The 11748-nt window shown below is 41.2% G+C and overlaps 1 protein-coding gene across 1 annotated transcript in view; it reads right to left on the bottom strand.

The window, feature by feature from the left end:
- Nucleotides 1-3321: 3321 nt before the first annotated feature.
- Nucleotides 3322-11748, bottom strand: part of GLP1R (glucagon-like peptide 1 receptor) — a 30319-nt gene continuing 21892 nt past the window's right edge. Inside the window, exons 8-10 of the mRNA XM_009868775.1 lie at nt 11382-11520; nt 10435-10476; nt 3322-3511 (exon numbers count right to left, since the gene is read on the bottom strand). Of these exons, the coding sequence (XP_009867077.1) occupies nt 3344-3511; nt 10435-10476; nt 11382-11520 (349 nt within the window). The 3' untranslated portion in view covers nt 3322-3343. The remainder of the gene's footprint in view (nt 3512-10434; nt 10477-11381; nt 11521-11748) is intronic.

The following is an 11748-nucleotide window of genomic DNA, read 5'->3' as shown; positions in this document are numbered from 1 at the left end:
GCAAATGTAAAGCTTTGCTTTTTTGGAAGAACCATGAACTCTGAGTCTTCCCAAGTCCTCCCGAGTCCTCCCATTTTTAGAAAGTGTTCTTCTAATTACCGAGTAAGAAGTAGCCAGGTGATACTTAAAGTAAAAACACCAGGAAGGGATGGAATTTTGTGAGTTGAAACTTTATTTACAAGGATAAAAATAAGTGTAATATTTATGGGGAGTTGATAATCTGACATCTTGTACAGTTAGATTTGGTGGGTTTTTTTTAAAAACAAGGAAATACATGCAAATAAATATTAAATATAAGATAACATCCACGATATTATAAAAGTTTGTAGCAGCAATGCTGGAAACAGAGTTTTCATTTGCTATAAACTCTTAGTTACATTATGTCCAGGTGAATTTATAGACTGTTCTATTTAATGCTTCATGAAGCAAGTTCCCACAGTAAGCGAGGATTAAGTCGAAAGGCACGAGAAATAAAAATTCATACGGTTCATCTGTTCCAGTGCTTTGTGTTGCTTTGCTTATTTCATGACACTCAAATAAATGCATGTTATAAATTCTGAAACAGAGATGGCATGAATAACAACAAAGGCTTGTAAAAAGTTTTACTGAAGTAGATAAAGTATGACAAAGAAATTGGTGTTTAGGCCTTTCTGAAAGTATTTTGCAAAACGTGATTACTGTAATTCTGCTTTGGTGGCAATTATTTTCACTCAGTTGTTCCCTCAGTACTTAGAGGGATTTCAAAAGATTTGAAGAAGCAAGAGCTTAATCAGAGAGGTAAAGATAAAAACCACCACCACAACCCTCTGCTTGGCTAAGATCTCACTTTGCCATCTTATTTTTCTTGTTGAGTCTGACAAGGCAGAAGTTACAAAGGTAAGTTTGGCCTCTGGTGCTGGAGCTATTCTTGTGGGCCCAAAGCCCTCAGTTCTTCAGTGACTAGGAGGGACAAGACAAGCCTAGTAACTCAAAAGCACATCAAACTGTTGAAAGAGTCTTGTGACAGCAACTGAAGTACAGGTTTGTTACCACATATGTAAATACTCTCTACTTATACATCTCTTTCATTTGTTTCATTTGTATAGGTTTTCCAGCATAATGGTGAGTTAAAGCACTTCTAACTTCCTGTTGTCACAGCAAAATTATCATCTTGCTAGTAGCTACACAAGTAGCAGATGCTTTTTTTGCAGGTTGGCACACGAAAAAGCAGGGCCCTGGAAAACTAGCAGCCACTCCTGAATATTCGTGAGTGAATTTATTCCCTCCAATGTGTGCCATCATACAGCTGTAAATTTCATCTGTCATTCATCTGTTATCAGTCTTTTCCTATTCAAAGCACTTAAGGGTAGGTGTTAATTAGAAACATGAAACATACTCTACATACAAGAAGCTAATTAATTAAATCTTAGGACAGCAGTTAACATTTGCATGTGGTAGGTATTGTATTGATGGTCACACAACACAGAAGCTAGTTATTAAATTTACAGAAGACTGAGGTGCTTCATTCCAAAAGCAGCTCTGCAACTGATGTTAGGAAATCCGCGAAACGGCCCACGTGGAAGCCAGCATGCTAAACATACGTAAGCCAGCCTGAGAACTGTGGTGGATTTCTACAAACATGTCTGACTTTCCCCCCCCAGAGCTCAATTATAAGCATTATAGCAGAAGGCAACACATCTGCTCTGATTCAATTCTAACCTGATGATTGCAAAACTAATCCAACCTGTTGGCAATCTGGATTCTAATACAATGATTAAATAATGCCATGCAAAGCAATCTAGCTTCAGGCAGGAAAGATGCTGAATTACATCCCGGAATACCTAGCCTACTTTCTTGGCAATGCGGGCTGTGAATTCAAGTGCAAAGAGAGACTTGAAAATAGTTTTTTATTGTGGTTTGTTTTTTTTTCTTCTTCCTCTCTCTGCTGAGCAATCTGCTATGCCCTGGAAGTTACTTGTTAGAAGTCTATGGACAGGGATATTCTCAGAGCTAGTCTTTGGCACCTTGCCTCTTTGTTGTAAAGGGAGCCCGAATAACAGCTGAGTAAAGCTATGTAAAGCTTGTTATTAAAAGATGTGATGGATCACATCCTGCTTGTAAAGGTACCTCTGTTTTTCCCCAGCAACTCCTGCAGACCTCAGGGAGGGTAACATAATTAGCCGTTTTAAACAGACAAAAGCCCCTTGAATTTAGGATATGTTTCTTTGGTTTGTTTATTTTTTTTTTTCGAGGGGTAAGGATTTTTTTGAATTCCGCTGGTGGCGACGAAGAGGAGGAGGAGGAGGAAGAGCAGCCCCCCGGGAGCTGTCCCGCGTGCTGAACCCGCCGCCTGCCCCGAGCACGGATTTGGAGAAGGCGAACCGGGCTGGAGGAGAAACACAAACACGCCCACGCCGTGAAACTACCGACTTTTCCTCCAAGCAGGTGAAGCCTGCTAAGGCCAGCTGTGGCCGCAAGCCGACTTCTGTGTGTCTGCACCCAACAAGAAGCAGAGCTTAGAAAGGAAAAGTCCCTTCTTGAAACACAAGTCATTCTCATGCCTCTGTTTAGCACGTGGTGTGCCAGCTGGAAAGGCAGAGTACTAGAACAAACGAAAGGGCTGTGCATTCAGGGGATATTTCCATCCATGTCGTCAGAGGTGACAAGCACCTATTAACAGCAGATGAGGTTCCTACCACATACTGGGTTTGGATTTTTGTTTTGATTTGTTTCTTTTTCCAGTGAGGCTTGAAAAGAGCATTCAGAAATGTACACTATGCTACCTGCTGTATTGGTAGACCTTCAGGATGCTGTTCTTCCCCTACCCAGAAAACAGGTAAGTGTATCTTCAACTTTAGATTTGGGAAACTCTTACTACAAAACTCCCCTAAAACGCACGTTGTGTCCCACTAAGCTCTTTTTTTCTAAAACTGTTGATAGCACCTTACCTTGTCACCATAAAGGTCTAAATGTATTTTTTGCCAGTAATCATATTCTGTATCCTAGTAATTTAATCAGTTGATCACTCACCTCACCCACTCAACAGTAACAAGCCATTGACCCTGTGGTTTCAGACTGGATCAATGCTACACTTAAGTATTGGACACCTGGAGGCCTTGTGTGCAAATAGGAAGAAACCCTCTTAACTTACATTAGGTGTGATCAATTTTTCCCCTGATGTGTTGATTACATTAGCAGATTGCTTTCCCTAGAAACCTTTGTCCAGCAGCCTACAGGCAATGAGCAGCATATGCTTAAGTTTCTTGCTGGAGATGACATACTTAAGCCACTTGCTTGGGTATTTAAGGGTTTTCAGCTATATTAAACAGTTCATTGTTCTCAGTCTGATTCACCTGCAGAAATCTTAGCTGAATGTGGCCTGACAAGTGGCAGCGTACACACTACTGCCTACTGTGCCTCCACTACTGATGCTGTTGGCCGGACACTTCAGAGGTTTCATACTGCTGTCTCTCTGGACATACAAATGTTCCAATCTCCAGCGCTCCCAGCTTTTCCGAAACTCCATCTGAACCTAACAGAAACAAAGAAGGTAACAAAAGAAATGAATGCAGAACTAATCAGATCTTTAAATGACTCCATTAGAAAAGATCAAGGAAAAAACAGAGATATCATACTAATGAGAAAAGCTGGCAGTGTTTTAAACCTGCAATATTACTGCTTCAAATTATCCAATTATCTCATTAGTCCATTGTAGGGTATTCTGTATTTAAAATGATGACAGCATTCACATGTACTTGTAGAAATAAAGCTCTTCTATGCACCAGGAAATCTTATCTTCATTATTATACTCTAAATTGTATTCAGCTGCAATACTGAATGTACTCTACACCCTACTAGTACTAACAATAAAGTTGATTTTGCTTACCAGACATGAAATGACTGGCTTTCTGCTCAATACTGTCACCACAGGTGTTCTTAAGACTTCGGTTTTCACTTCTGGTTTGATTTAAACAATATTATGTCTTGAATTATTTTTGATTGTTTCAATATTTTTGGGGGATTTTATTATTCCATACAAAAATAAAGATTCAGAATTGAAAACCCAACAACTATGCATATTAAAAACTGTACTTTTTTTCAGGAATCTCCTTGGTAGCATACCATTGGGACAAAGCCCTGGAGGACTTGGGAGCCCAGGAAAGGTGGTTGACTTTCAAGGATCATCTCCTCCAAGCTCAAAGGGACTGCATCCCTAAAAGGAAGAAATCTGGCAAAAACACCAGGAGAACTATATGGATGAACAAGGAACTCCTGGCCAAAATCAAACACAGAAGTATAAACCACAAAGGGTCGAAACTGACATCTTTGTCAGTGACATGGACAGTGGCATCGAGTGCACCCTCATCAAGTTTGCTGACAACACTGGTGTGATGCGGTGGACTCACTGGAGGGAGGGGATGCCATCGAAAGGGACCTTGATAGGCTTGAGAAATGGGCCAGTGCAAACTGCATGAGCTTCAACAAGTCAAAGTGCAAGGTCCTGCACCTGGGTTGGGCCAATCCCAGGCACAAATATAAACTAGGTACAGAGTGGGTTGAGAGTAGCCCTGAAGAGAAGCACTAGCGGGTGTTTAGATAGACGAGAAGCTCAACATGAGCCGGCAGTGCGCTCATGCAGCCCAGAAGGCCAACCGCATCCTGGGATGCATTAAGAGAAACGTAGCCAGCAGGTCAAGAGAGGTGATTCTCCACCTTTACTCTGCTCTTGTGAGTCCCCACCTCAAATACTGCGTCCAGTTCTGGTGTCCTCACCATAAGAGGGATATGGATCTGTTGGAACGAGTTCAGAGGAGGGCCACAAAGATGATCCAGGAACTAGAGCACCTCTGCTATAAGGATAGGCTGAGGGAGCTGGGATTGTTCAGCCTAGAGAAGAGAAGACTCTGGGGGGACCTTATAGCTGCCTTCCAATGCCTGAATTAGAATCATAGAATCAAAGAATCATAGAACAGTTTCAGCTAGAAGACACCTTCAGGATCATTGAGTCCAACCTCTTCCTAGCCTTATGAACACCACTGAACTACGTCCTTCAACGAAACATCTACCCGTCTCTTAAACACCTCCGGGGATGGAGACTCAAACACCTCCCTGGGCAGCCTATTCCAGTGTCTGACTACTCTTTCTGTGAAAAATTTTTCCTAATGTCCAGTCTAAACCTCCCCTGTTGCAGTTTGAAGCCATTCCCTCTTGTTCTATCATTAATTACCTGTGAGAAGAGACCAGCACCAACCTCTCTACAATGTCCTTTCAGGTAGCTGCAGAGAGTGATGAGGTCTCCCCTCAGCCTCCTCTTCTTCAAACTTAACAGGCCCATCTCCTTCAATTGTTCTTAAGATTTATTCTCCAGGCCCTTCACCAGCTTTGTTGCCCTCCTCTGCACTTGCTCCAGCACCTTGATATCTCTCTTTTATTGAGGTGCCAAAACTGGACACAATACTCCAGGTGTGGCCTCATCAGTGCCAAGTACAGAGGGACAATCATCTCCTTACTCCTGCTGGTTACACTATTTCTAATACAACCTGCAGGAAGGCTGGGGAAGCACTTTCTACAAGAGTGTCCAGCAACAGGATGAGGGCAAATGGATTTAAATTGAAGGAGAATAGGTTTAGATTGGATCTTAGGAAGAAATTCTTCAGTACAAGGGTGGCAAGACTTTGGAACAGATTGCCCAGAGAGGTTGTGGATGCCCCTTCCCTGTAGGTGTTCAAGGCCAGGTTGTATGAGGCCTTGAGCAAGGTCTCTGTTAGGGGTACCCCTGCCTATGGCAGGGAGATTGGATTAGATGATGTCTAAGGTCCCTTCCAACATAAGACATTCTATGATTCTCCTCTCCATTTATGAATAGTAATTACAGTATCTCACTCCAGATACTATCTTTTTTCAAAGCTACAAAATATGCTCATCCAGTCTTAAGTTTTGGGTTAAACTGCGTTACCTCTTGTGGCAGGGATTTCCTCCCCCCAGCTAAGCTGTTGCGACCTGGGCTAGTCCAGACTTGTCTAGCTGGTCAGGACTCAGTTACACCCAGGAAGTTGGCCAGCAGCCAATGAGAAGCCGAGATGACTATGATTGACCACAGTCATCACTGGCTAGGGTTTCACAAGGGGCTTTGCAGTTTTAAAAGGGGGGCTTTGCAGTGGCCATGTTGGAGTTACCTTGTGGCAGTGGCCTGAGGAGGTGTCCCCCTTGGTCTAGGGGATTCCTAGGCAAGGTTGACCAGGTGAGCATGGGAACCCCCACCTGGTAAAGGTACCCCCTGGCAAGGTTAAAAGGGAGAATGGGAATCCCCCCTTTTATGGTACCTTAGTGAAAACAATCAAGACGAGAAAGGGAACCCCCAGCCTGATTGAGGTGAGTGTATGATAATCTGGATTATCATTTTTTGTCAAGGGCTAGTGCGTGAGCTTGATCTTTGTCTCAACCGATACCGAACCTTTAAATTGGTGGGGAGCTTATATCCTGTAAATAAATTTAAATTTAACTATATGCGTGAATTTATTTTTTTTATTTCAGATATGGGCGTGCTCCTCACCTCCTTCTTTACACCTCTGTACTCATTCAGAAGTTTATCCAAGGTCTTGTAACTGCTAAATGAGAACAGAATTTAGACCTTCCTGTTCCATAGACAAAGTTCTTGCCACTTGACTGAAGTAAGAACCTCCATTAGCTTTTAACACACAAGGCAGAGGACATAAAATTGAAGCTTTTTTACTCTAAAAAAAGGCAGGAGTACAACTACAGTAATCAATTCATTATGGTGTGTACTTCAGCCTGAAAATAAGTTCACTATAGGTGGGTTGAGAGTTCCTTTTTCTTCCCTTTTAGGGTCTGGTACTGACAGCTGAGAGACTAAATCAGTTGACGGCAGTTCCAGCGCAGGTTTGTCATCACACCCAGGCTGCTGAAACCTTTATACTCTCAGGGAAACTTCCTAAGGAAACAGCTGTTTTCTCTGCTTGTCCATTGTGAAATAGTGAACCTAGAAGGAAGTCCTAAATAAGAAGCAAAGCCTTACATAACCAACTGTCTTCCCTTGGTGACTACCTCTAGCAGCGCTTGTCAGCTCTGGGCTACAGCCCTTGTAACAAATACTGTCCTGGTGGGAAACAGCTGCATCTCTGCATTTCTGACAATGGAATCTGTCCCTCTGGTATCACAACCACATGGGACACAAGGAAAGGGGCTGAGACAGAAGCTTGTATTTTACTGTGGTAACTGTGGGTCACTGTGTGAAAAGCTGCATAAAGACAGCAAAAGACAACAGCATGTCTGGGATAGTTTGGCACAGAAGAATGAAGGGGAACAGCATGGTAAAGACAGAAGAGGAAAAAATGACATACAGGGACTATACTCTTGGCAAAAGAATTGACTATATTGCAACCTCAGTACTTGGTACCTTTTGAGGGCATGGAAAACAGCTGGTTTAATAAAATGGGAAAAAGTTGCAGACATTTACAGGCAGAAAGCATGAATGTATTTACTGATAGAATAAGTCAATGAGTGATAGAAATGGTTATCTTAGAATCAGTCAATGGAAGGAAATGAATCTTCAGTCTGGCTGGACATGACAGGCTGTGTCCTAGAGCTATGATACAAATAGCCTGCAAGATTGAGATGAAGTGGATGAGAAGATGTGAACAAAAGACTGTATCAGAGATGATGTCTTCGGAATGGATCTGAATGACAGAATATTTGTTTTCTCTCTAGACATTAGGAAAAGGGTAAAGAGGAGCTCTGCCATGCCAGATGAACTGAGTTTTTACTTAGATGACTGTGAATGTATGAACAAGGGAAGAGAGTAAGATTAGTTTTGTAAAGAGGCAGCTCCTGAGCAGAGCTTCATCTCCAGATCATTCAGGAGAACAATTAGCCTAGTAACTTCCATGTATGGATAAGATTCCCCAGAAATAAGCTATACTGGGAAAAGGGACTCAAAAACAAAGCTCCCATGAGAAAGGAGAAAAAGGAAAATTCTTCTGTAGAGTATTTTGAAAGGGAAGAGGTATGACAACTTGGAAAAGTTGGTCATGGAAGTTAAAGGTGGAGATGATTTCTCACAAAGAGTATTTGACTGAGCTTAACACAGCTAATGGGCAAAGATGTTGAGGGTGTGGCAATGAATCTGGAATCTGAGTACAAAAAAAGTTAAACTTTGTCAAAAAAAATTTCATGAACAAATCATAGTGAAAGGAAAGTAGGTCTGACATGGGATGGAACTGAACTGGTGAAGGAGTTAAATAGATAGTCTGATTACAGAATGAAAAGAAATGAAAAGAAAAAGGTAATACTGGGCAGTAATTAAAAATATTCAGGAGTCCTAAGGTCAGGACAGTTTCTTTAAGGTAGAAGAGACTGAAAGGCACTTCCATTGAGATAGGAAGGAGGCAAAAAGGAGAAGCAAGACTACACAGAATGAAACCTGAACCAGGTTAAACTAATTCTGCTGGCAAGAGGCAGCATCTCTGTGTTTTACAATACTTCTTACAGAAGGCAACATTAGCTGCAGAAAAACTGGTCATATTAAGTCCAGGTCATTTTGCAAAGAACACTGATGATAACAGGCAATCTGATGAGACCCTGCTGTTGGCTTCAGAGAAAATCCAGAATCTTTCAGGTGAAACATGACCGAAATACAAACATATGTTACTGTTTTGCCATAATTAGATACTAGAAAAGGACAGTAATACCACTTCTAATCTTGATCTGGCACCAGGACTTGTAAAAAACCTTTTCATTCTGTATGGTTAAGGAAAAAGAATCAGTGAGTAACAGGAAAAAATAAAAATATAGACTATATTGCAAACAAGGATAGTCTTTGGGCACATAGAGTCTGTCAGAAGAAAACCAGTTTCTCATTTAGTTTAGGAAAACCATCTCTCATAGTTTAGGAAAGAAAGAGACTTGACCTAATCAAACTCTTTACATTGATCTATTTTACAGATGCTGATGACTGAGCTTGACAAAATCCTTCTCCTTTCTTTTAACAAGAGTTGGAACAAGCAAAATAATTCATCCTAGATTGTCCTGTCAGCTTTCTGTGAAGCTGAGAACATTGTGGTTAGACTTTATGAATTACATTAGAAAGGCAAGAGAACAGTAGCAACAAGAGATTTGGAGGACCTCCTAGAAATGTGGGTAGGCTACTTCACAGTAAGTTCCCTCAGATGAAACGAACCTCCCTGTTTCAGAGCTTGTAACAGAGTTTGGGCTATAATGTAACTCTGCCATTGTATCATATGTAGCAAATTATTTGCACACCAGCTGTGGGAGCAAAGGCTGAAGCAAATCAAAAGAAATACCCGATGCACCAGCAGACAGTGCTGCATTTCAGGATTGAAGTACACCTGTAAAGCTGTACAAGGGATGTGAAACAAATATCCCCTAATTCATGCTTGAGTAAAGCCTGCTGCTACCCACATCTGACTTTTGTAGGCAGTACAACTAACACATTCACGTTTTAAACAAAATCTTACCCACAAGCTACTAAAGCGAACAGTCTCCTGCAGGGCTTACTTCAGGATGCCTGCTGCTTTTCTCTCAACTTCAGTCTGGCCATAATGACACAAGCAGAACATTTTTCCATTGATTCTAATTTCTTGATGAGGCCTGGCTCTCAAAAGGTGATCTTGAATTTCCATGACATGTTTAAAAGTAGATTTAGCATGAGGGTAAATCACGCTGATGTGCATTAAACCTAATAATGTGCTGACAAATTACTAGTGTTTGCTTCCCTTCCAAACCTGGCTAAAATAATGATGAATAATAATAATCACTTAGAAGGTAACACTAGAGATTCCTGCAATGCCTAAACAGAACAACACCCTTTCCCGCAAGAGGGCTGGGATTCAGCAGAAGCCACAGAGGATGCAATCAATTAACTCGACCTCATGGCTCTATTTCTTCTGAACCTGTAAGAGAGGTGACCACTTCATGAACTTCCATCCGAATGAGAGAACAATTATGTCTTCAAATAGCTGGTCCACAGAGAAACCAAATGAAACCAAACTGTGTGGGCATTAGACAAGAGCACTCTCCAACCTCACCAGCCAGCTGAGCTGAGTTCTCAGAATAAAATCGGCTCTACTCCCACATTCATCAAAACAAACAAATAAGAAGCACTATGAGATAGATTAAGAAGAGCAGCTATAATTCTTAATAAAAGAAAAGCTCCAGCAGTGCAAACTATACAATTGTGAGGAAGGCAACTTGCAAGATTTCATGTCTACAAATAATGGCCCTAAATTATGCTGCCTGAATTCCTTCCAACAACATTTGTCTGGGTAGTTATCCTGTACAGCTATAGAAAGGAGGGTCTGTAAAAAAAAGTAAAAGTCCTGAATGAGGACAGTTTTAGCTGTTCAAGACCATTTTCAATTTCCTTTTCCTACAGTGGATGCTGATAAGGCAAATTGGAACAACTAATATCCTTCTTACCTCATTATTGATGAAACAGTAGAGAATTGCAACCATCAGCCCCTGAAATCAACAAAAGAGCAGAAGAGCAGTGAGCAGAGCAGTTCCCTTGCTTTTCCAAACAAAACTGGAGAGAGCTAGAGGCTCCACACTGGAATGTCTCATATAAGACTGAAAGACAGAGACAATCTGTTGTCCCTGTCAGCTATGATGGCAAAGGAGAGGTTTGACCAAACTATGTGTCAAGGCACACGATCTTTGGTAAAAAAAAAAAAGACGTTTGTGTTTTCTTCACTCTGTTGGTTTTTTTCTAAAGATTCCTTTCTACTTCTTTTTCCTTACCTTGTATCAAGTTATAAACACTTCATAAGTGAACAGTTTACAGTCAAATAAAGCTCTATGCTTAATAAATATGGAATGAGTTGATGAGCAGGGAAACTAGAAGAATAATGATTCCTTTAGACAAAGAGACTCTTTTGAAATGGTCTCACCTAAGGCAAGAGCTAAATAAAAATCACAGTAAAGCTACACCCACCTCACATGCAGTTACAGCTGATAGCTACAGCTGATAGATAGCTACCTCTCACAGCACAGATTTTCTAAGGAGCATCAGAAACACTGGAGAAAGCACAAAATGTGCTTTCAGCGATGCCACTATACAATTGCAGGGAATCACAGAGAATTTCGTTATTGCTTTGAGGTGTCCCATAGGTAGATATTGATATGTGGATAGGAATACAAGTTTATTGTAATAAATATAAGACATTGAAAATAGAAGTATCTGACACTAAGTTGACTATTAAAAATTAGTCCTCATACCTTCCCTTCCACTGTCATAAACCTGTAATATCTAGTGCTACATTGAGGAATATAAAGAACAGGGAACATGCAGTGAATGAGAGAGAAAGCAGGTTCCCAAACAGCAGTTAAAAAATATCGTATCTACATAGGCACAGTGTAAGTGCTACCTGGAAAGAAGCAAAGGAGAGCTCAGTAAAAAGCTTCACAAAGCGCAGCATCCCTCTGGCATGCTCATCAGTAATAAATGCAAAGATGACCTCATGGGTCCCCAGCAGTGGGATCAGAGTCAGCGTAGACTTGGCCAGCCTAAGGTCACAAAGAAAGAAAAAAACAATGCCACTGAGAAGATCACTGTTGATCCCAGTGATCACTGGGAGTCGCTATTTCTGCACTCTGCTTCAGACACACTGTAAACTTTGGTAAGTCACTGTACAACTTCTCAGGGTCCTCCTCCAGAGGCTGCAGGAAAAAAAATAAATCCTTGAAATAACCTTAGTAGGTTTCAACATGTTTTAATTGCCTCTGCCACTCCAC

This window comes from Apaloderma vittatum, unplaced genomic scaffold (assembly GCF_000703405.1).
Source record: "Apaloderma vittatum isolate BGI_N311 unplaced genomic scaffold, ASM70340v1 scaffold11534, whole genome shotgun sequence".
Lineage (NCBI taxonomy): Eukaryota > Metazoa > Chordata > Aves > Trogoniformes > Trogonidae > Apaloderma > Apaloderma vittatum.
This window is presented reverse-complemented; position numbering and strand designations above follow the sequence as displayed.